We start from the raw sequence: 26,592 nt of genomic DNA, 5'->3' as shown, positions 1-26,592 counted from the left end.
TCCCTAATAACTTTTGAGAAATGAACTCAACCTTATACTCTTGGCTTAACTTGAAACTCTATACTCTTTACTTAACTTGAAATTTGAGCTTTAAAATGAAGTTAAAACGTTCAATAAAGACTCTTGAACAACTTTAAAGACTTGCATTGACTTGCTTCTTAACTTCTAGACTTGACTCTAACTTCACTTGACTTTGATATGAACTTTCCTCGAAATGGATTATGAATTCAAGGGTAATTAATCTCATGTTTATGGATGAGTTCGGGATGTTTAGATGTACCTTAGAGTGTTGAAAACCACTATAAAACATAGGTACATTACCAAGGAACATGCATGAAAAAGTACGGAATGAATGGGAAGACTTGGCATCCTTGGCGCTTTGAGAGGCGCGGGGCGCCAGCCTACAGACCTCAGAGGGGCCTGCTGGGCGCTCTGCTAGGCGCACCACCCCAAGGGCTGGACTTCAGAGTCCCTTTTTGGGCGTGCTAGCTAGCACGACGCCCCAGCCTTTTTCCCAGAAATTTTGACTCTTCTCCTTTCTTTTTCCAACTCTAAACCACCTTAACCTCAAAGGTTCCAGCCCTAAACACTTAGAATCATAAAGACCCTTAATATACAATAGATTCAACTCGGAAACATGTCCCAAATCAACAAGAACTTCAACACAATCACAAGACTTCAACAACCACAACAACAAGGCTTCAACAAACACAACCAAAACTTTTCTCAAAAATAAAAACGAGTTTGGCGTGTGGGGGAATGAACCAACCCAACACTATGATCTCACATACCTTAATAGGGATCACCCCCGATGAAAACCACGACGATCTTAACGAACTTTGCTTCTTCTTCACTTTCTTGAAACGACCCCAAAAATGCCCGAAAATGTGCTTCGGAAACACCTATAATTGTAATTTCCATATATCTCAAAATCCGTGCATGATTTCGGAAATTCAACTTCATATTTTTATTCAGGGGGTAAAATTGAGTGAGAAATGGGTCTAACCCGAATTTTAGAGCAACCGTATCAAAATTCGAAAATCGCAAAAAATGCGATTTTCAGGGTCAACTTTAAAGAGGCATATCTCTTAGCACATAAGGAACTGGAAGGAGCTCAAACTATCAAAATTAAAGCTCTGTGAGTTAGCTTTCCAACGCAATTTGTTTCACCTCATTCCGAGTTAGGATGAAGGAGTTATGACCATTTTTGTAAAACCTGTCCGGCAGAAAATGCAAATTTCAGTAGCCGAAAACACTGTTCACCCGCATCAATTTTTTTCTAAGTGTTGGGACGTTTTTTTTATAAAAAAGGGACATATCCATACTTAGTCATTTAACTTCAAAACATCCAAAAACTCTCTCTAAACCCTCTCCAAAAATTCCACCAAGATCATCAACCAAATTCAAGGATCCCAAGCTTTAATTCCGGATTCAAGATTCAATCTCAAGCAATTCTCCATTCCAATCTTCATCAAGAATTCTCCAAAGTTGAGGTATGTGGGTTGATTGTGGAAACCTTCCTTTCCACAAGTCCAACCATTTATCCTCTATTTTACTTCAAGTTTATGGGTCCTTATGATCATTTATGAACTCTTGAATTATGGAATTATTACTACACATCCTATTATGGTCTATTTTTGTATATTATCATGAAATGGAATGATTATATGATGTTTATGGTTTTCATGCCTCCATGATCAAATTATGAAGGTTGTTATATATGTATATATATATGTATGTTGTTGGTGGGCTGTTTTATATGGATTTTGAAATTGGTTGGACTTAGTACTCTTGAAACACATGATTTTATTTACATGAACAAGTAGCCCACCATATGTTTGATAAAATGCCATTTATAGAATTCTTATGAAATGGAAGGTCCAATGTACGTCCTATGAGTCGGATGATTATATAAGTATTGAAATGATGATGAAATGGATACATGTATATGATTTTCTCTATATAGTGTGTGAGTCGACCAAGCCTAGCTCGGGGGGTTGTAGGCCCGGGTAACCGTATCAAGGGGTTGGTACCTTGGTTGCCTAGTACGGGGGGTAGTAGGCCCGTATAACCGTATCGAGGGGTTTGTACCTTGGTTGCCTAGTACGGGGGGTAGTAGGCCCGTATAACCATATCGAGGGGTTTGTACCTTGGTCCCTAGCTCGGGGGGTGGTAGGCCCGGGTAACCACATTGAGGGGTTTGTACCTCTTTCGCCTCTCCAAGGGGGTGGTAGGCCTTGGAAATACTATATTGATGGTCACTCACTACACATATACTATGCCCTACTAAATATGATTTTTATATAAGCATCATTATACATATCATCTCATTAATATGCTATCTATCGGGTACGATTATGCATTTTGCCTATGATGTCCATCCCTTGTTGCATTGCATTGCATCCCATATACTTAGTACATTCAAACGTACTAACGCATACTCTATGCCTACATGATGTCACCATGTAGGGACCGGAGCACCGCTTGACCCTCGTCCTCCGCGTGGCTAATACGATTTTCTATCAAGGTTATTGGTGAGTCCTCCATTCCGGGGACGTTGCTTATGATCTTTTGCTATGTATAAGACTTTTCCTTTTAGTTATGTTTTGACTATGAGGGTGAGCCCAGTTGTTTGTCTTGGCCCCCGCTAAAGTACCTATGTTTAGAGGTGGTGTTGGACAAGTTGTGTATTATGTTTGAGCTTGATTCATCTATGGTATTTATGTATCATTTCTTCTTTTTTTTTTTTTGCTCCCTTAGTCCCGATTTCCCCCTTGATTATGCTTATCGCTTATGGTCATTTTAATTGCTTCCGCGACCAATGATGTGTAAGATACGCTATGAGGCTTGTTTGGGGTTCCTTCGGGTTCCCCATTCGCCGGTCACGTCTAGGCCCTAGGCTTGGGTCGTGACAAACTTGGTATCAGAGCACTAGGTTGATAGATCCTCGGAGTCCAACACACCGCGTTGATTAGAGTCCGATTCATGGTTGTGTTGTGCACCACAACTATGAGTAGGAGGCTATGAGACGTTTTAGGAAATGTTTCACTTCTTCATTCTCTAAGTCGTGCCATAGATCTATAAGCTCTCTCTCTTATTCCTTGTCTTATGGTGTTTAAAGTTGGACCACTTGAAGGGTTCTTGCTAGAAGGAGCGAGTGGTTGTAATGCCAATTATGGCTATGTGACTTGTGAGCTTTGATGGAATAGATTATGAAGTTGTATTTTGTGTGATTAATGCTTCATAATTGTCTTTGTGTTGGTTAGAAGAACTTGTGTAGGCTTACTCCAAAGGGGGAGATAGTGTGCCTACCTAGCAAGGTAATTGTGAAGTTATGTTTAGTTGATGGTAGAACCCGTATGGTCAAATTGTTGATTCCCAAAGGAGCCTATCCGAGAGTGGAGATGGGAAAAGAAATTATATGCCCTAGGTCGGGATTATGTTGTGTTTTGAAGTTGACTTTGAGGGTTGCATGTACCATCTAGTTAAGGTGAAGAATAAGAAGTATAAGTGTTGACCAACTTCAAAGGGTTAGTTGTTGTATTTTAAGATTGATCCTAAGTATGGTCACTTAAGTAGGGTGCTTAGATAATACCTAGGCATAGTTGGTTGGTAGACCCCACCAAAAGTGGTGATAAGGGTTGACATGGTCTAGAGTTGTCTTAATCCAACTTTAGTGAAAAAAAGAAAGGTTTCTTGGTCAAAATTCCTCTAAGTTCCTCTAAGGTTTAACCAAGAAAGGATGTCTACCCGTAAGTCTCAAAGAGTGAGTGGTAGTGGATCTTAAGGGTTCCGGTATGTGTTTTATGTTTTATTGAATTGCGGAAATTCCATGGGCCAAAGATAGAGGAAGATCCTCTAGAGTTTATAAAGGAGTTATCTAAGGTGATGAACCTTGTAGGAGTAATCTTAGTAATACTTGTCTTTCGTGACTTGATAAAGAGAATATCGCGAATTTTTTTTTTGTGTCGTCCTTAATATTCATGGGTTTAGTTATGGCCATATGTGAGTGATTAGTATAACTCAACTTAGTCCTTATGAGTTTTATGATGTGTTGGATTTTGACGAATAGTGATTCTTAAGTGGTACCTAGAGATGTTGAGTGATTAAGCTCCTTTAAAAGAGGGTAGGAGTGAGATCCTCATTGGTTTGAGAATCATGTTGTGTAATGAGATAGTTTAGGCTTACCCCAATGCGGGATAATATGCTTAGATGGTAAGGTTATTGAGTGTCCTTGACGTTTATGAGATAGGTTTGCTTGAATTCTCACCTTATGTGGTTTAGTGAATTGGAGCAATCTAGACCCGGATTGGTAGATTCATATGAGATCTTGAGTGATATCCTAGTGACGGCCTTAGAAAAGGATGCTACTAGGGTTGACTTGGAAGAATTTTTGGGATGAAGGTACCGGTATGTGGTAATTTCATATGAGAGTAAGTGTTATGTTGATTTCCGGTACTACCTTATCTTGTATGATGCCTTATGAGGCTATGAGGCTTAGAGTTCTCCGGATGAGTTAATAGAACCTTTTTCGGATTTTACCCCGGTTAATGGTTTAAAGTTAGAAAAAAAAAGGGGGTTTGTGAAGAATATCTCTTACCTTGTTCCCCTAGGAATACTCTTGTTGACTTAGTGAAACTTGGCATGTTAAGCCTTGATGTGACTCTTAGTATGGATGGGTTGCATACTTGGTGTGTTTTTATTGATGATAGGGCTCGGATGGTTAGAAGAATATGGGGCCCTTGAGTGTGTACTAGTTATCACCTTGTTGAGTAGGATGACATTTGGGTACAATTTCTTCCTATTATGGATTTGGTGTTTGATTGTGTCATATAAGGGTGGTATGGCTAGATGTTGAGGACCATAGACTTTTGCAAAAATGGCAAAATGTGAGTTTGGTTATGTCTTTAGGAGTGCTTGGAAAAAGTTTTCTTGAGGGTTGTAGTGAGGGCTTCCTCCTAAGGAGGGGATGGTGTGCTTAAAAAGCATGATTTGTTGAAATCCCGACATCCTCATCTCTTTCTTCCATTCCTATTCTAGCTTGAGACCAAGAGTTCCTAGATGGGCCTATGTTATGTTTTAGAAGTCATGTGTGATTTTTATATTCTGATGATTTCCTTATGAAAGGTATGTTTTTGAAAATTCATGTTTTGAGATAAAAATGAGTTTTCATGTTTCATGCCCCTCATGTTGATAGGCAATTAGAGTAAGTAACCTATGTGATTCATGAGGTGAATGGTTTAAATGTGCTTTTAAGAAGTAATTGCATAATTGGCCGAAGATCATATGATAAGCATGATTTGAGTTGGAGGAGGAAATTCCTCCAATGAAACGGAATATGTCTAAGTTGCATGCATATTGAGTTCGTAGAAGTAGTCCTATTCTCTCATGTTGTATGATGTGTGTTTTAAATGGAGATTTTTTTTCTCCTAAGTTGTGCATTGTGTGTAATATGGCATACTTGACTTGATGATGTGAATTAAATGAACATGCTTGAATGTGTTCTTATGAAATGGAATGTTAGCTTCTTATGTGGTGGAAACTTTCCTAAAGAGTAGAGGAGGTAGTTCCTCCCATGTTTATGTGAATTAATGAGGTTTGCGCATTTCCATAAAAACTTGTGTTTTTGAAGAAAGATGAGTTGTATGAGTTGTTTCCCTCATGTTGTAGTGCATTGGTTATAAGTGATCTATTGTACTTCATGAAAATAAGGTATGAGCATGTCTTAGTAAGGAGTTGAGAAGTTCCTCCTTGAAAGAGTGCTATTGAACATGGAAACTTGCATATGTGCTTAATGATGTATGGACTATGTAATGACTAGGAGAAGGTAGTTCCTCCTATGAACATGAGAAATGTTGATGTTGGTGTGTTATGACTAGGAGAAGGTAGTTTCTCCTTGAACATCACTAAACATGATAATGTCATTGCATACATTCATGTTTAAGTTGACAATTGGTTCATTGTGGTTTTACAATTATGTTGAGGTTTTTGAAATAAGGTGTAAGTGCATTGTTGCATCCTTATGTGGGCTGAAATTGCCATGTTTGTGTCTCTCATGTATGTTTCTTTAACATTCGGGGACGAATGTTCCCAAGGGGGAGATATTGAAACGACCCCAAAAATGCCCGAAAATGTGCTTCGGAAACACCTAAAATTGTAATTTCCATATATCTCAAAATCCGTGCATCATTTCGGAAATTCGACTTCATATTCTTATTCAGGGGGTCAAATTGAGTGGGAAATGAGTCTAACCCGAATTTTAGAACAACCGTATCAAAATTTGAAAATCGCAAAAAAAGCGATTTTGAGGGTCAACTTTAAAGGGGCATATCTCTCAGCACACAAGGAACTGGAAGGAGCTCAAACTATCAAAATTAAAGCTCTGTGAGTTAGCTTTCCAACGCAATTTGTTTCACCTCATTCCGAGTTAGGATGAAGGAGTTATGACCATTTTCGTAAAACCTGTCCGGCAGAAAATGCAAATTCCAGTAGCCGAAAACACTGTTCACCCGCCTCAATTTTTTTTTAAGTGTTGGGACGTTTTTATAAAAAGGGGACATATCCATACTTAGTCATTTAACTTCAAAACATCCAAAAACTCTCTCTAAACCCTCTCCAAAAATTCCACCAAGATCATCAACCAAATTCAAGGATCCCAAGCTTTAATTCCGGATTCAAGATTCAATCTCAAGCAATTCTCCATTCCAATCTTCATCAAGAATTCTCCAAAGTTGAGGTATGTGGGTTGATTGTGGAAACCTTCCTTTCCACAAGTCCAACCATTTATCCTCTATTTTACTTCAAGTTTATGGGTCCTTATGATCATTTATGAACTCTTGAATTATGGAATTATTACTACACATCCTATTATGGTCTATTTTTGTATATTATCATGAAATGGAATGATTATATGATGTTTATGGTTTTCATGCCTCCATGATCAAATTATGAAGGTTGTTATATATGTATATATATATGTATGTTGTTGGTGGGCTGTTTTATATGGATTTTGAAATTGGTTGGACTTAGTACTCTTGAAACACATGATTTTATTTACATGAACAAGTAGCCCACCATATGTTTGATAAAATGCCATTTATAGAATTCTTATGAAATGGAAGGTCCAATGTACGTCCTATGAGTCGGATGATTATATAAGTATTGAAATGATGATGAAATGGATACATGTATATGATTTTCTCTATATAGTGTGTGAGTCGACCAAGCCTAGCTCGGGGGGTTGTAGGCCCGGGTAACCGTATCAAGGGGTTGGTACCTTGGTTGCCTAGTACGGGGGGTAGTAGGCCCGTATAACCGTATCGAGGGGTTTGTACCTTGGTTGCCTAGTACGGGGGGTAGTAGGCCCGTATAACCATATCGAGGGGTTTGTACCTTGGTCCCTAGCTCGGGGGGTGGTAGGCCCGGGTAACCACATTGAGGGGTTTGTACCTCTTTCGCCTCTCCAAGGGGGTGGTAGGCCTTGGAAATACTATATTGATGGTCACTCACTACACATATACTATGCCCTACTAAATATGATTTTTATATAAGCATCATTATACATATCATCTCATTAATATGCTATCTATCGGGTACGATTATGCATTTTGCCTATGATGTCCATCCCTTGTTGCATTGCATTGCATCCCATATACTTAGTACATTCAAACGTACTAACGCATACTCTATGCCTACATGATGTCACCATGTAGGGACCGGAGCACCGCTTGACCCTCGTCCTCCGCGTGGCTAATACGATTTTCTATCAAGGTTATTGGTGAGTCCTCCATTCCGGGGACGTTGCTTATGATCTTTTGCTATGTATAAGACTTTTCCTTTTAGTTATGTTTTGACTATGAGGGTGAGCCCAGTTGTTTGTCTTGGCCCCCGCTAAAGTACCTATGTTTAGAGGTGGTGTTGGACAAGTTGTGTATTATGTTTGAGCTTGATTCATCTATGGTATTTATGTATCATTTCTTCTTTTTTTTCTTGCTCCCATAGTCCCGATTTCCTCCTTGATTATGCTTATAGCTTATGGTCATTTTAATTGCTTCCGCGACCAATGATGTGTAAGATACGCTATGAGGCTTTTTTGGGGTTCCTTCGGGTTCCCCATTCGCCGGTCACGTCTAGGCCCTAGGCTTGGGTCATGACATTTCTCCTCTTCTTTCTCTCTTCACTCACAACCTTAACTCTAACTTTTAAAAGGGAAAAACTAAATTAAAATCAGTCTAGATCCTTAATATAACCAAAAGAAATGGTTAGGGAAAAGACCAAAATACTCTTACAAATTTGGACTATACTGCTCTGTGCCAACAACCCAACTTCCAAAAGGCATAACTCACTCATACGAACTCGGAATCGAGCAAACTCAGAGGCGTTGGAAAGATCATTCCAAGGGATTTCCAAACATAACTGGAAATACAGCTAACTCATCCTGAGATAGGAGTTATGACTGCTCAAATTTGACCAAAAACTCATTTTTTTCCATACTTAACCAAATTTCCAAATTTTTGAATTCTTTCCAAAAATGACTATTTGAAATTTCCAGCTTCTTCATAGTTATTTCAAATTGTCGGATGTTACAAATATGGTCAATGCAATAGAGTCTGACTGAACTGTGGGAGCTACTAATAACCGACATAACACCATATGAGCTAAATGTGGAGTCCGATGTATACGCCCCATCGAGAGGACCTAATATACCCTGCCAGAGGTATAGAGGCATGCTAGCGTGATCACTAAACTGATGTTGCCCACAGAGGGGACTTACACCTAAGTGGCTCGTAGTTCTGGGACTATATGGGTACGCTGAACCCTAGTCCAACTCGGTATTATGCTACTCCCAATAGATTAAGTGATTAACACATTATGACTGAATTTCTGTAAGTTACTGGATAGCTCGAACTGAACATGCAAACTGAGAATGCAACAATTAATCTAATAGTGATGCATTAATAATTGAGGCATGTATAACTGAATAACTGAGATATCTGACCTAGCATGTGTAATTCAACAACTAAAGAAATACATAGCTAGGGTTCTGAAATTCATGCAATAAACTGAGAAATAACATGATAATTTGATTTGGAACATGTTAATGATGATCTGCTGTAATTCTAGAAACCCTAGGTTTATTCATAATAATGGAATTAAGAAACTGACTGAATTATAGGTACCTAATGGGCGAAAGGAACCCACTAGTGAAACCCCACATACCTAGTGACGAATTCCACGGAGAAATCTTTCAATTTCGGGGCTGGAACTGATGGAACCTTGCTACATTCTTGAACTAGGGTTCTTGACCTTTTTCTTCTCTCTTGCTTCTAATTTTCTAAGTTTTGATTAATGATTTTGACTAAGGTAAGTTCTAGTTATGTTTCTAGGCTAAAACTAACTAAAACCTCATGATTTAGGGTCTAAACGACGTATCTTAGGGGTTAAACGAAATAGGAAAAGACCAAAAGACCCCTGACTTAACTGCTGTCAGAGTGACCGACGGATTGGACTGACGGGCCGTAGGTCAATATGACGATTGGAGTCGTCGGTCGAGTCTGCCCGACAGGGCTTCACTAAAACTAGCATAACTCTTTACTCGGATGTCGGATTTTAGAAAACTCGATGGCGTCGAAAAGATGATTTAATTATCTATCATATCATAGGTCACGGGACACATAATTCCTTTTGTGATAAAAGTTATGACCATCTGAAGTTGATCCATCAATAATTTTCAGATAACTGGCTGCTGACCCTCATCTACGGTCAGACCTACGGACCGTGCATCGAATGACGGTCCGTGCTGGTCGACCGTAGTTTGTGTCAGAGGCTGGGTAAGGGAAGTCTCGATCCATGGACACAGACCACAGACCGTGGTCTGATCTACGGACCGTGGGTCAGTCCGTGAGTCGGGACTTAGCCATTTTTCTGAGCTGGTTTGGGGAGAGGTTGCAGTGGTGAACCATGGACCACCAGCACGGGCCGTGGTTTGACCTACGGTCCGTGGATGGCAACCGTGGGTTGCACCTGCAACTTCTCAAAATCTGCACTTTTGGTCTGTTTTGGATTCGAGGTGTTACAAGTGTATTATAAACTTTATGATGATCATAGAATATCTAGTTCTTTCTAGCTCGTAGTTTTGTCATGGTTGTTAATTAGTAGAGGATATGTATCTAATTAAGTTTATTATAATGGTTATTTGAGAAATTTCCCCTAAAATAGGGATAAGACATAACTACCCCCTAGATTATGACTGAAATCTCAGAGACACACCTTAACTAAACTAAGGTCCTATTACCCCCTTCAACTTATTTTTTTTGTTATTTTGTACACCGTTTGTCTTACGTTGCACACTCTGTGACTCCACACAATTGAGGCGCGTGCGAGATATTTTGATGCCACGTAAGCCAAAAAGGTGCATAAATTTTTTTTTAAAAAAAGGGTTAGGGGGTAATAGGACCTTGGTTTAGTTAAGGTGTGTCTTTGGGATTTCGATCATATTCTAGGGGGTACTTGTACCTTTTCCCCCTAAAATATATACATGTAAGCATGCTATATACCCCTATATATATATATATATATATATTTCAGAGCTTGAGGTTCTGGTGCCCTATTTCTTGTCTCATTTTTTTAAAATTTAAATATTTTTGAGAAAATTTCAAGCATAATATTTGTAATCCAATTTGTTCGAAGTTCTGAATAACCATAGAGACCACAACAATACACTACATAGGTTGAAAGTTAAACTTTTACAAAGATCATAAACCAAAACAAAATATGTAAAACTTTATACAAGCATGAATTTATTTAAACTGCATCAAGATACACTTCACTTGGACACAATTGAACAGTGAGACAAAACCAACATCATTTTTCCTCTAAAAACATTTGGCTATGAACTCATTCAGCATTATATATTAAATTTAATTCGTTGTAAGAAGTCATACACTTCAAAAGTAGGATCCGTCTCTATGACTAGAGTGATGAGAAAATGGGGACACCTGGTAAGGTAGTTCCAGAATCGACGATGAAGACATTGCCTGAAATATATTCGGAAGAATCATGGATTAAATACTTCACCACTGATGTTAAAGCCGGATTAATCGTTCCCGATGTTTTTAGAGGAATAGTTCTCCTAGTAACATTATTGAACCATTTATTTTGCATAAGCCCCTCTGTTATCTCTGATTTGAAATATCCTGGTGCTATTGAGTTCACTCTGATCTTGTCTACTCCCAATTCCATCGCCATATTCTACCATTCATTAAATATATTTGAATACTTAATGCAAATATAATTTTTCTTACCTATAACACTTTTTATGTAAGTTTGAATGCATAGTCAAAAAAAAAAAAATCAAATAAGATGGAGAGAATAATAACTATCTAGTCACTTAAAATTCTGAATTCTTCTCTGTAAGTACGTACCTTAGTAACCATGTCAAGAGCCATCTTTGAAGAAGCGTAACCAAAAGTCCCTATGTATACTACCCTATTCAAACCAGCCATGGAAGATATATTAATAACAGACCCTCCGCCAGTGGCGGACCCAGAATTTTCGTTCAGGGGGTTCGAAAAATAAAAGTATAAACGTGTAAATAAGTCAACAAAAAAAATTTTTCAAGGAAGTAGTAGTATATAGTTTATAGGTACAAAAAGTTATTTTTGTTACAAGAAATCCGAAACTAACATAAGTGATTATAGTGAAACAAAAAGTTAGCCTTTTAAAATATGTCAAATCAACAATAGAATATTATGGGAGATGATTTTAGTATTTGAGTTTTGAGTGTTGGAGAAGAACAAGAAAGTGATTTAGGGATTTGGAAAGTGAAAAAGTTATTAGCATTTAGGAATGGGAGTATGGGACCCTTGAATTTTTTGGGTTTAACACCACATTTTAGCACTTTTTGTTAAAAAAAAAAAACTAAAAAAAACATGAAAATCGGAACTGGAACTAAAAAAGAAAAACGCTAACCCAGGGATTCGATCCCTGGACGTCAGGCTTAATATTGAAGGGAGCTGCCGCTGGGCTATCTCCTTCACCTTGTCATTGAGGGGGTTCAAAATATATATATCCACATAAATCCAGAAAATTCACCTTATATATACAGTGTAATTTTTTATCGAGGGGGTTCGGGTGAACCCCCTGGACAACACGTGGGTCCGCCCCTGCCCTCCGCCCTGTTTAGCATCGCGCATACGTCTACATACATATTTGGACACCAACCATGCCCCTTTTAGGTTCGTGTTAAACATATTGTCCCACTCCTCCTCTGACAATTCCAATGAAGAGTGCTTACCTATACAATAATAATCAAATTAAGCAACTGATTTTACATACTCAAAAATTAAAATTTCTTGAACGTACCACAACATGTAACAATGTATACTCAATTAGATAATAATAATAATAATAATAATAATAATAATAATAATAATAATAATAATAATAATAATAATAATAATAATAACCTGTAACTCCGGCATTGTTAACCAAGACATCGATACGTCCAAAGGTGTCCCAAGCTATTTGTACCGCGGACTCAATAGTAGCACCATCAGCAGTAACATCAAGTTGGACCGCGATTGCACGTTGGGGTCCCTCTGAATTACTATTAATTTGGTCACATAGAGATTTCAGTCTCTCAACACGACGAGCGACAACAATGATTTTGCAACCGGATTTGGCCAAGTCGAGACAGAACTCTAGCCCGATTCCTGACGATGCACCGGTCACCATCACTACTTTTCCGCTAAGGTCTTTCCATGGCTCCATTTTTAATATACTTTGGTGTATATGCAACCAATAATGTAATAATGCACAGATCGAGACATCGGGTACTTATAACGTAATTTTGAGATTTAAATACTCAAGAAAATAGCTAGTGGGATAGATTTTTATTGCACACATATGACTCACCTCATGGATATATAATAAATAGAAAATAAAATGTCAATATTATTGTATCAGCATTTGAATATAATAAATTCAATATTTTAGAAAATTAAATAACTTTTTATAAGTTAATAATAATGGCNACGTAATTTTGAGATTTAAATACTCAAGAAAATAGCTAGTGGGATAGATGTTTATTGCACACACATGACACACCTCATGGATATATAATAAATAGAAAATAAAATGTCAATATTATTGTATCAGCATTTGAATATAATAAATTCAATATTTTAGAAAATTAAATAACTTTTTATAAGTTAATAATAATGGCTAATTAATAACTAAATGATAAGTTATCTCTTCATTTTCAATTTAAACAAGTAAAAATGAATATCTATTTTTAATATCGTGAACAAATAAAAATAAAGGAATGAAATACTTAAAAACACCCTTTACTTGATTAACTGAACCAAAATACACTTTTGATCTTGTAATATTAGTGAAATACACTTAAAATTCTCGTCAAATTTAAAAGTTTTTCCAATTCTTTGTTAAAGAAAATGATTTTTTAAAACTTTGTAGGCAATAATGGCAAAGAAGAGGATAATATATTAGAGGGGGCTAATAATTCACGCAATATATTAAATAAAGAAAAACAGGTCATCATCACGTTTGCTTATATATAAGTTAAATATCACGTTTGTGTGTAATACATAACACAAAGTTTATGTATCAAGTACATTTATATTGAACATGATAAACATTAATTGAAGATTCAACAACATTAGAGTTATGTATCAATACCTTAAATATGAATATGATACATTGCATAAAACAAATGTTATTATAGCAGTGATGTATCAGATCAATGATAACACTAACAAAGATTAATTTAAGGCTCAAAATAAATGAGATACATTAAAAATATGCACCTTTAATAGTGATGGTCGTGCAATGGCAGATCCAACTTTTTTCTTCTTTTTTTTTGGACGTTTTTCAACAGTAGATACATTAAAAGAAAATAAATATTTTTCAAGAAAAATTTTCAACGACGATATGATTAACTAAAATTGCAAAGGTTCAATAAGATTTCAATGGGGCAATGAAATTTTTTTTTTAAAAAAAATTTGGAAATTGAAGTGATGGAAAGAAATCTACCTTTTGAATAATTTGAAATCATTAATTGAAAATAGAAAAGATTTGAAATTCAAAAATAGATTAATTGATGTAATTATGGGAAGATTTGTGATGCGAAAAAAGGAAGGAAAATATGGATATGATATTTCAAATTAATGTATCCGGAAAAGGGGATGATGGAAGGAAAAGAAGGGATTTTTTATATTTTTCGAATTGATAGGGAAAATAAGAAAATATGATAATAAATTGTGTGTAGTTAAATAATTTTTCCTATAATAATTGGTATTGGCCTTTTGATATAGTCAAAGCCTTTAGATCCAAGAAATAATTAAGTTATGTTTGATTATAATTCTTGCCAAGATAGTTGGAATAATGTTCATGTTGAACTGTACTTAAACAGGATTTCTAAAAATGAAAAATGAGTTGAAAAGTAGATTATATGTTGTTCATCAAATTTCAAATATAATTTGAAGTTAGAATTTTAGATTTTCATAACTAAACATAGATTCTTAAATTAAGTGAAAAAAATCTACAAAGATATGGAGAGAGAAAGAGCTTTACAAAGTAATATTATAAACACTTAACTTTTACAATCCAACACTATACTTTGGACGGAACAATTTCTTGTGAAATGTGTTTGTCACGTGAATCTGTTTTTTTTTTTTTTTTAAACTATAGTAATATAATATTATGTGAAGTAGCATAATTGCCCTTGACAGAAATAACAAATCTGTTTGTATTGGTTATCACCGTTAGTAGAAGGACTAAAATAATTTATTATAATTAATTAAAGGTTAAACCTGGGAAGTAAGAAAACCAAAATAAGACAATAACACAGGGACTAAAACAATTATTTTCCCTATAATATATTTACCATCGAAATTATTTTGATATATGGCTCTTTTTACTAGGCTCGTCTTGAAATCATTTTTGTGATGTAACTAAATGGTAGAGGATAGATATCTCATTAGATACTTTTATAAAAGAGATTTTGAAGAAAGAGCCATATATCAAAATTGGTAAAGCATAGTTAGGATGGTAAAGTGACTAAGGAGTTTGTTCCAAGGCACCTATCGATGCGACTGGCGAAACAAAATCATATGATAGTGTCAACAACTATCCAATAAAGCCAAGAAGTGAAGAACTATCAAGTGTTATTGGACAGATTTGAAGAAGAAGACAAGAGAAACATACTTCAAGTTTCTTTAGATGGTCAATCTATCTCTTTTAGTTTATACATTTGTAAAAGGAAGGTTGAGGTTGATAACTCAACTCTCTCATTGGCTTTTATGATTTTTTATTATTTAAGAATCCTCACTTGTAATATCATCATAGAGTATATTATAAACTTTATGATAATCATAGAATATCTAGTTCTCTCTAGCTCGTATTTTCTTCATTATTGCTAATTAGTAGAGGATAGATATCTCATTAAGATTGATAAGATAAGGCCTAGCTAGCCTTCCTTACTTGTACTTAGTCCTATTGAGAATTTTTTTTTCTGTTTATTATTAATAAAAAAAAGCCACTAGATCACTGTCTAGTGGTATAAATTTGCTAAAAAAAAGAAAAGGAAGACGAAATGACCTAAGAAAAGTTCTCCATCTTTTGTGGCTATTTTCAATCTATTTTAGAAAAAATCCAAAATAGACTTATTGCCAAAAAAATATTTGACTAATAGATAATATTTATTCTTTCTTGGGAAAAGGTAGAAGTACCTCCCTAGACTATGATCAAAATCCTAGAAACACACCTTAACTAAACTAAGGTCCTATTACCCCCCTAACTCTTTTTTTTTTTTTTGTAATTATTACTCCTTTTTGACATACGTGGCATCCAAATATATCCCAAGCGCCTCAACTGCGTGGAGTCACGGGGTGTGCCACGTAAGCCAAGAGGTGTACAATATTATATATAAAATGTGTTTAGGAGGCTAATATGACCTTAGTTTATTTAAGGTGTGTCTCTGGAATTTCGGTCATAGTCTAAGGAGGTACTTGTGCCTTCTCCCTTCTTTCTTTGTAAAATCAATTGCTTGATAAGTGAAAATTATTGGATTTTGAACTGTTGCCCTTTCAATTTTTTGTTCTTCCATTTTTAGCTCCTAAAAAAATTAACCCTTTCCTAAAACAAATTCAATTTTTGTTTTGGATTTTGATATATTTTAAGCCTTTCATTACTCTTGGTCCTTATAGTATGAAGATCATTAGATGGACCCCCGATTTTGTACCAGAGAATGAGACCACTATAGCTCCTTTTTTGGATTTTAATCCATCAACTTCCTTGGCATTTATTTAGATGGGATATTCTTTCCAGAATGGTAAGCTCTATAGGGACTGCTATGGCTCCAGATATGGTTACCTACTCCAAATCAAGAGGTAATGTGGCGAAACTTAAAGTCGAAATCGATTTGCTAAAACCCAAGCAAGATCAACTATGGGTGGGCTTTAATAGATTGGATTCTAACGTCGAAGATGGTTATTGGTTAGATATTGAATATGAAGGAGCTCCTTCATATTGTCTCTATTGTGCAATGCAAGGCCATGATCAAAACTCTTGTAGAAACAAAAAGAGAGAGGAAACTTTCAAGTCTAAAGAGATCCCTAGCAAGGAGGTTGACAATGAACAATGGGAAGTTCCTAAAAATGCTAAAAGGAATGCTTACAAGAACAATGATGAAGGGCTAATGAAAACTGGTCAAAATCCTCAAAACAACAACAATGGAGCTCGGCATGATTCACTTCACGACAACAATACTCATCAGCTTAATACCAAGTTTTTCCATAACTAAAATGATTCCGACTTGAATGTTCAAAGGGCTGCTTCTCACAAGAACAATGACATTGGAAAAGACAAAAAGAAGAAAGTTCAATGGATACCCACACAAAACACTTCCCAGATGATACCCAACCAAAGCAACCAAGAAAATACAAAGCAAAATTATTCAGCCTCTTTACATGGAACTCAACCTAGTACTTCCCAGGTTTCTATTTCTAATCAAATTCGAGGTACATCAAACCAAATTCCTGATACTAGCAACACCCCAGAAGCTTCCGATCCCAAAAACATTATACAAAGCCACATTCAAATGCCTAGCCAAACTGATCGTGTGAACAACACCCTTCAAGCTACTAAACGGATTACAATTTTGAAGGATAACAGTCAAAACATACCACAACACAAACCCCCGGATCCCCCACAAGACCATGGTTCCAACAAATATGAAGCAAGAAATCCCACAAGGATGAACATACATGAAGAAAATGTTGTTTCTGACTATGAAAGTGATAATGGCGTGGATTCTGATTTTATGATGTCCGACCAAGAACCAGACAACGATGATAATGAAAATCTTATTGTTAGTGATACTGAAGATGAGTATGAAAGTATGGAGGACCAAGCTAACTCTAGTGAAGACAATCTAGAAAATATCTCTATCAATAATGTTGATACTACTATCCAACATGTTGAAGCATTTGTTTCTCAATCTATCCCTTCAAATGAAATTGACCAAGCTTTTGACGATATATCTGACAAGCATAACCTATCTCCCAGAGGACTAGAATCTACAAGAGGAGGTCTGCCATACAGAGGAGGTAGGACAGGACGAAGAGGCAAAGGTATTCCTTCTGTGAAATACTCACAGAGCAATGATGATCTATCCGCAAATTTTTAATGATTAAGTCACTTATTTGGAATATTAGAGGCACCAATTCTCAAGGTGCTTTTGACAGACTTATTCAACTCAAAAGAACTCATAATCTCAGCTTCATTGCAGTCACAGAACCTTCCCCTAATAGATCTAAACTGCATAGATATAAAAGAAGATTGGGTTTTGACTTTGCTCATGCCAATCTCAATAATAAAATTTGGATCTTTGGAGACACTACTCTGGAGTGCAATGTTATTGCTGAGAATGACCAAATTGTCACATGTTCCTTTAATAACAATGGTGCATCCTTATACATCTATATTGTGTATGCCAAATGTAAGATGCATCAGAGGCAAGATCTTTGGGATGATATTAAGAACTTTGCTACTGTGAACTCTTCTCCTTGGATGGTGATAGGGGATTTTAATTCCATAATTACTCCAGAAGAAAAAAAGGGCGGTAATGCTCATAATATCTCTAAGAGTATGCCTTTGATCAATTGTATCTTGGATAGTGGTCTTCTTGACATGGGCTTCACTGGCTCTCCCTACACTTGGTGTAATGGTCGGGCTCCTAAAAGGATGATCTGGGCTAGATTGGATAGAGCGCTTGCCAATTCTGAGTGGATCCAAACGTTCTCAGAATCATCTGTTGAGCATTTGGTTAGAACCGGGTCTGATCATGCTTCTATGTTAATCTACATTTCCAACTCTCTAAGGGAACCAAAGAAATACTTTCGGTTCCTTGATTTTGGACAGAACATGAAGGTTTTATGCAAGTAGTTGAAGATGCTTGGATCATTCATGTTGAAGGGATCCCTATGTGGAAATTTCATCTCAAGCTTAAGAATGTTTGTAAAAGTCTGTCACATTGGTCTAGAAACACAATTGGTAACATCTTTGAAAAGACCAAAGAGCTTCAAGCTTAAAGGAGAATTTTTTTTTGACTAATAACTCTGAGGCTAATAGAATGGAGTATAATTGCACTAATGCTTTGCTCATTATGCATATTAAGAAGGAAGAATCTTTTTGGAGACAAAAGGCCAGTCTCAAATGGTTTAATGATGGGGATAATAACACTAAGTTTTTTCATTCTATTATTAACTCTAGAAGGAAAAAATTACATCTTTCTAGAATTAAAAAGCAGGATGGCACATGGCTTGATAACACCGACGATATTGCCGCTGAAGCCATTTTGTTCTTTGAGCAACAGTTCTCCCAAGAGACCACTTGTAGAGATTATTCTATTCTTAGAAGGTTGTCGAGAGTGGTAGATAAAGATGACAACAAAATGTTAACAGAACTCCCGAACATGGAAGAGCTCAAAGAAGTTGTTTTCTCCATGAGCAGTGCTAACTCTCCTGGTCCGAATGGCATATCAGGTAAGTTCTTTCAATTTTGCTGGAACATTATCTCTTCTGAACTGTTGATGGTTATTCTGGATTTCTTTGCTGGTAATGAACTTCCCAGAGCGTTCACGCATACCAATCTAGTTCTTATTCCTAAAGTGGACAACCCCCAAGAATTCACTGATTTTAGACCTATTAGTTTGAGCAACTTCATCTCTAAGATCATCTCTAAATTGCTTAACAATAGGCTTTCTAAAATTATGAATAAGATCATCTCTCCTAATCAAAGCGGTTTCCTGAAAGGTAGATCCATTTCCGACAATGTCATGCTTACTCAAGAACTTGTTCATAATTTGAACAGAAAAAATGTAAATGGCAATGTTGTCTTCAAATTAGATATGGCTAAAGCATTTGACAGGGTTGCTTGGGATTTCTTGTGCTTGGTTATGAGACACTTGGGTTTCTCAGAGCCCTGGATTGATATGATTGTTAGATTGATCTCTAACAATTGGTATTCTATCATTATCAATGGAGTCAGGTATGGTTTCTTTAAATCTTCTTGAGGTCTTAAGCAGGGTGATCCTTTGTCCCCTTCCCTGTTTGTTATGGGTGCAGAATTGCTTAGTAATTTAATGGATCAACTACCTCTAGACAACTTTATTCCATACTCTATTGATAAAGGTAGCCCCCTTATTACTCACCTTACTTTTGCGGATGATACAATTCTTTTCTCTTCTGGTGATCTTCTTTCTATTGCTATGATGATTAAGAAGTTGGATACCTATGAGCAAGTTTCTGGTCAAATGGTTAATAAGAAAAAATCCACTTTTTTTAATTTCTGCTAATACTCCTGTCCAGCTTATTGAGGATATTAAAATTCTTACTGAATTTTTTCACTCCCTCTTCCCTATTAACTATATGGGATGCCCTATTTATTCGAGAAGAAAGAAAATTACCTACTTTAGTAATATGGTCTCTAAAATTGTCAACAGAACTCAAGGATGGTTGGGTAATTTGCTCTTTACGAGTGGCAAAGTTGTTCTTATTAGATCAGTGTTGCATTTGATGCCCTTACATATCATCTCTGTGGCTCATCCTCCGAAGACTATTCTTGATCTTATTGAAAAATCTCTTGCTAACTTCTTTTGGGGGTCCTCGGAAGGCAAGAGAAAATACCATTGGATCTCTTGGAAAAAACTTTGCTACCCCAAAATAGAAGGGGGAGTGGGGTTCAAATCTCTCCATGACATTTGCAATACTTTTGCGGCTAAAGCTTGGTGGAACTTTAGAACTCAAAATTCTCCTCTCACTAAGTTCTTAGAAGCCAAATATTGCAAAAGAATTCATCTTGTTTCCAGGAAAATGAATTATTCTCAATCTCACATTTGGAGAAGGCTCATGGATGCCAGGAATGATTGTGAAGATAATATTCTTTGGAAAGTGGGCAATGGAAATCTTTCTTTTTGGTGGGATAATTGGACTAACAGAGGGGCTCTTGCTATGTTGGTGGACCAAAGTACTCATTCGAAGAATACTAAAGTCTCTGACTTTATTAATTCTAATCACTGGAACACTAGTAAGCTTCATGAAATTTTACCTTCTGATTTAGTTGTTCACATTTTAACTATCAAGATTTTTGCAGGTAATCAAGACCATGCTATCTGGACACCTGAACACACAGGCTCTTTCTCCTCAAAATCTGCCTGGAATGCTCTTAGACAATCTAATGGCTCCTCCCCGACTTCTAAAAATATTTGGCATACAAAATTGCCTTTCAAAATTTCCTTTCATATGCTTAGACTCCTTAACAATAAGTTGGCTACGGATGATTCATTATCTCGTTTTGGTGTGCAGGGACCTTCCAGATGCTTTTGTTGTCACAATGGTATGAATGAGAACATCAACCACCTGTTTAGCTATGGTCAAATAGCGGAGAAAGTTTGGAAATTTTTTGAACATACTTTGGGACTGCTCTGACCTAATTCTGATAGCATTCGTACTAAGCTTATGAGATGGTGGCGTATTAAATCCACCAACAAAGTGCTTGAAATGACCACTCAATGCCTTCCTTCTGTGATTTGCTGGGAATTATGGAAACATAGATGCACTTATAAGTATGAAGGCACCAAAATTAACTCTGGCAACATTATTCATCAAGCCACATACCATATCCATTTGATCCTCACTTCCCAGTTCCCTTCCCTAAAGTTTCCCACAAAATTTCGAAGCATTTGTCGGATGATGGAGAAGATCAAGCCAAAGATAGATATCACCCCCGTCTTGTGGAGTAAGCCTAATTACGGAGAATACAAGCTTAATGTTGACGGTTGCTCTAAGGGCAATCCAGGAAGTGTCGGTGGTGGAGGTATTTTGAGGAATCATATGGGTCATATGATCATGGCTTTCACAACATATTTTGGTCACTCTTCTAACAACTTGGCCGAGGCACGGGCTATCAAGATTGGATTGAAATGGTGTATTGATCATGGTTTCAATGTTCTTACTATAGAATTTGATTCCTTGACTAATATTAACATGATCAACAAAGCTACAACTACAACATGGAGCATTAAGGAGGAAATTAATGACATCCATAATATGACTTCAAAGGGAAATTTTCAGTTCATTCATATATTCAAGGAAGGGAATAACACTTCTGATCTCTTGGCCAACTATGCGGAGCTTGATAGGAAAAATGACTTCTTCACTGAAACTTTTCACTTACCAAGGAAGATTGTAGCCACTATGAAGAATGATGAAGAAGCTCGTCCATACTTTAGAATCAGATTAAGGAAAAACACTTTTATCTTCGACCCTGATTGAGCTCTTCTTGAATAGTACTAGATATTCTATACTAGACTTTTTTGGGAAACCTAACTATACTAGGAACAATCTTCCTCTTTTGCTTTATTTTTGGAAGCTAAAATTGTAAGAATGGCCTACCATTCTAGCTACTCTTGTATGAGTAAGGTTTGGTCCTCCTCTGTAACCTTTTGCTTTGAAATGGAATCTACATTGTTGTTAAAAAAAAATTGCAAATTTTATGTGACACGAACTGCAACATCAACATGATTGAGAGTTACTTTACGTTAAAGTGGTTTAAGAAGTTGAGTTTCATCAAATTTGAGTGCTCATTAGATAAAATCGTAAGTAGAAAAGTCCAAATTATAATTCAAGCCAAGTATAAAAATCTCCCAAATCATTCTGCATATTAGATATACTTTGCAATAATACAATAACTTCTCAGTGGGCTTATCACATCAAAGGCAAAATAAACCCTTATTGACATTTATCTCCAACATAGTAGATACACCATTATATATGCGTGTATATTTTTTATGAACTAAATCAATATTTTATATTAACCTGAGATCATTATGAGAATCTATAAACTTCAAACGAAGAATCCACCTTTATGATTAGAGTGATGAGAAAATGGGGACACCTGGTAAGGAAGTTCCAGCATCAACGATGAAGACATTACCAGAAACATATTCAGAAGAATCGTGAATTAAGTACCTCACCATTGATGTTAAAGCTGGATCTATCGTTCCCAATGTTCTCAGAGGAATGGTTCTCCTAGTATAATTACCGAACCATTTCTTTTCCATAAGGCACCCTGTTATCTCTGATTTGAAATATCCTGGGGCTATTGAATTCACTCTGATCTTGTCTACTCCCAATTCGACCGCCATATTCTGTCATTCATTAATATATATTGAGATAAGTGTCAAAAACACACCTAAACTATCCTTTTTTTTTAGTTTCATACCTAAACTATTGAGAGTGTGAGTTTCATACCTAAACTATCACTTTCTAGTTTGAGAAACACACATAAATGTTGTGTGTAATGCACTCTCTTTTATTTGAAAAAACCTTGACACACAACATTCCACATAAATAAAATATTTCACCTTGATAAAAATTAAATAATAAACTATTAATATTAATTAAAAATTAAAGATTAAAGTATTACTATCGAAAAAATATATTTAAAAATTAAATTTAAATTATTTTTCTTATCCCACTCCACCACATCCCCCCACTCCCCCCCCTNTAATCCCCCATCCTTTTTTAAAAAAAAAATCTTTTATAAAATATTTTTAAAAAATTCATACTTCACCCTCCCAAAAAAAAAATCCCTCCACTCATAATTTTTTTTTTTTTTTTTACATTTTTCTCATTTTGTGTTAGATATGTACGTACATATATTTTTAGAAAAAAAAATTCTACTAGTGCACCGAATATAATATAAATAAATAAATAAATTTAAAAAGTCTTGCCGCGGCAAGTAAAAAATATTTTCGATATGTATATATCTAACACAAAATGAGAAAAAATGGAAGCTGAAGGTTAGGTGAGCTAAGTGGGTAGAATTATTTTTTTGAAAAGATAAAATAATATCTAAATTAGTATTTGAGGAGGGAGGGAAAATGAAATAAGAAAAATTAAATACTTTTATAAAAGAAATTTTGAATTCTTTTTTGCAAGTAGGTACCTTAGTGAGCATGTCAAGAGCCATTTTTGAAGAAGCGTAAGCAAGACCCCCTATGAATACTCCCCGATTCAAACCAGCCATTGAAGAGATATTAATAACAGACCCTCCGCCCTGTTTAGCATCGCGTATACGTCTACATACATATTTAGACACCAACCATGCCCCTTTTAGGTTCGTGTTAAAGACATTGTCCCACTCCTTCTCTGGCATTTCTAGTGAAGAGTGCACATTACCTATACACATTACATACTCAAACAATAAATTTTTTTATCATATACCTCAAATGTATACAGTATACTCAATTATGGATTACCTGTAATGCCGGCATTGTTAACCAAGGCATCAATACGTCCAAAGGCGTCCCAAGCTATTTGTACTACGGACTCAATTGTAGCACCATCAGTGGTAACATCAAGTTGGATCGCGATTGCACGTGGAGGTCCCTTTGAATTACTATTAATTTGGTTGCATAGAGATTTCAGTCTGTCAACACGACGAGCAGCAGCAATGATGTTGCAACCGGCTTTGGCCAAGTCGAGACAGAACTCTAACCCGATTCCTGACGATGCACCCGTCACCATCACTACTTTTCCGCTAAGGTCCTTCCAGTGCTCCATTTTTATTAATATACTTCGGTGTATATGCAGCCAATAATGTAATAATTCATTGGCTATTTATAAGAGATATCATATTATAATTAATCTCAACAAATAACATATGAGAGAACAACAATTGGTTGGGCCCCCCTTGTTAACATCATGGGGTTTTGATACCCCATGAGATCAAAGATATAGATATCACTAGATAAGGATTCTTTCCCTCTTTCTTACTCTCTATACAAATTGTAGTAATAATGCAATTGATACAAAATACAAATATAGTTGATACAAAATATATGTTTGTTATATTATGTACGAAGCATTGTTTGGACTGAAATACAAATAGTCATAATACAATAGATACGAATTATAAATACAGTTGATATAAAATACAATTATAGTTTATACTGAATACATGTTTGTTATGAGATTCAAACACACGAGCACCTCCTCATTCTAAGGAGGTGAAATCACTACTTTTCCGCTAAGGTCCTTCCAGTGCTCCATTTTTATTAATATACTTCGGTGTATATGCAGCCAATAATGTAATAATTCATTGGCTATTTATAAGAGATATCATATTATAATTAATCTCAACAAATCACATATGAGAGAACAACAATTGGTTGGGGCCCCCTTGTAAACATCATGGGAAATTGATGGATTAGAGATTGCCAAGTTGCATTAATTGCTACACATGGGATTTTGATACCCAATGAGATCAAAGATATATATATCACTAGATAAGGACTCTTTCCCTCTTTCTTACTCTCTATACAAACAGTGGCGGAGCCAGGAATTTCACAAAGGGTGTCCAGAAATAGCACAACAAAAACTCTTTTCAAAAAGTAAAAGTAATGAGATTTGAACACACAAGCACTTCCTCATTCTAAGGACGTGAAACCACTGGGCTATATCAATTAACAACTTGTTATGTTAAGGGTGTTCAAATTATGTTATTTAATCAATTCGTGTTTCATTTTACTTGTATATACAAATAGTAATAATGCAATTGATACCAAATATAAATATAGTTGATAATGAATATATATATATATATATGTGTGTGTGTGTGTGTGTATGTGTGTGTGTGTGTGTTTGATGTATTATGTGAAGCATTGTTTGAACTAGAATACAAATTGTTATAACACAATTGATACAAATATAAATATAGTTGATATAAAGTATAAAGATAGTTAATATTGAATTCAGTGGCAGAACAAGAATTTTGACTAAGGGGTGTCAAAATATAAAGAAGTAAAATTGCTAGAAGCCAGTCAATATGGGATATATATACACATAAAAAATATATTTATCTGGCTACACAATATAATTTTCCGACGAAGGGGAGGACACCCCTCATCAAGTGTATGTGGCTCCGCCACTAATTGAATACATGTTTGTTATTGTAATGTTCCATTTCTTGTGAATTTGCTTTTAATTGTGAAATAACCATTTTGACCTTCCCCGTAGTTTTTTCATGCTTAGTTTGTTTTTCTGGAATGGTTGGTGCAGTCCCCGATGCGATCGCATGTGCTTTTGGTGATTTGACCCCTCTTAAGTTGAGAATTCTTGATAGGGTTGACTTTGGTCAACACTTTGAGTTTTGAGTGTTGGATGGGAATTCTGTCAGTTCCACCACGTCCGTAACGTCGAGTTTGAGCTAGTCCATCGGTTGGTAAGGTTTCCGAGGCCTTGGGTTGAGTTTTGAGTGTTTGGGTCAGAAGTTGAATTTTACCTTAAGAGTGTTCCGGGAGGGAATTTCATAATTTGACCTCTTTTCGGAAATATGACGATTCCATTGAGTCTGGAATGTCGATTCTAATGGGGTAGCATGTCCAATTTATATTTATCAGATTCAGGGTTAGGTCAGAGACTTGAACTTAGCCTTTTTTTGTTTTCTGGTGCAAGAGTCCCACGTTTGTGAGTTTCCTAGAGTGTTCAGGGAAAGAGGGTACCTGAGGCACCGTGTTCGTAAGAGGATTTGTCCGCGTTCGCAAGTGCACTATGCTCCGCGATCGCGAAGATATTCCCGCGTTCACGAGCCTCAACAGTCTAGTAGGCCGCGTTTGCGACACTTGGCCCACATTTTCGGACCCCAATTTTTAGACTTGGAAGTGTATATTCGGGAATTCATCCCATTTTTCACATTCCACCATTTTTCATTCGGTTGGGAGCTTAGGAGACGATATTTTTTAGGGGTGTCTTGAGTAGATTCATTTGGGTAAGTGTCTTTATCAATTATTTACTAATTCCTTCTGTTTTTATCTTTCGAAAAATCTTAAAATCTTGAATTCAAAGTTGATTATTGGGGTTTTTTCTCCCAAAGTTGAAAAATTAGTAAAACCTTGATTTGGAACACGTTCCTTGATCGTTTTAGTGGGTTTTTCAACCATAAATCTCTTTTGGTTAGTAGAACTTGATTTTTATCAATATATATATATGATAAATCCTTTCGCTTTTT

At 36.0% G+C, this 26,592-nt stretch overlaps 2 protein-coding genes across 4 annotated transcripts in view; both read right to left on the bottom strand.

Annotated features, from left to right (window-relative positions):
- The window catches only part of LOC125863200 (uncharacterized), a 42,468-nt gene extending 29,572 nt beyond the window's left edge, over positions 1 to 12,896 (bottom strand). The window contains exons 1-4 of one of the 3 annotated variants that reach the window (XM_049543369.1): positions 12,468 to 12,896; positions 12,177 to 12,295; positions 11,424 to 11,534; positions 10,726 to 11,250 (exon numbers count right to left, since the gene is read on the bottom strand). In XM_049543369.1, the coding sequence (XP_049399326.1) occupies positions 10,972 to 11,250; positions 11,424 to 11,534; positions 12,177 to 12,295; positions 12,468 to 12,771 (813 nt within the window). In that variant the 5' untranslated portion in view covers positions 12,772 to 12,896 and the 3' untranslated portion in view covers positions 10,726 to 10,971. Of the gene's footprint in view, positions 1 to 10,725; positions 11,251 to 11,423; positions 11,535 to 12,176; positions 12,296 to 12,467 lie in introns of those variants that run through there. The other 2 variants (XM_049543370.1, XM_049543371.1) reach the window with 2 other exon arrangements.
- Positions 12,897 to 22,195: 9,299 nt separating this feature from the next.
- Positions 22,196 to 24,170, bottom strand: LOC125863206 (uncharacterized). The gene is made up of 3 exons (XM_049543374.1): positions 23,843 to 24,170; positions 23,530 to 23,762; positions 22,196 to 22,729 (listed from the first exon to the last, which is right to left on the bottom strand). The coding sequence occupies exons 1-3, from the start codon at positions 24,144 to 24,146 to the stop codon at positions 22,451 to 22,453; spliced, it is 816 nt and encodes a 271-aa protein (XP_049399331.1). The 5' UTR covers positions 24,147 to 24,170; the 3' UTR covers positions 22,196 to 22,450.
- Positions 24,171 to 26,592: the final 2,422 nt, after the last annotated feature.

This window comes from Solanum stenotomum, chromosome 4 (assembly GCF_019186545.1).
Source record: "Solanum stenotomum isolate F172 chromosome 4, ASM1918654v1, whole genome shotgun sequence".
NCBI lineage: Eukaryota > Viridiplantae > Streptophyta > Magnoliopsida > Solanales > Solanaceae > Solanum > Solanum stenotomum.
The sequence above is the reverse complement of the archived record's forward strand: the minus strand, read 5'-3'. Positions and strand labels throughout refer to the sequence as shown.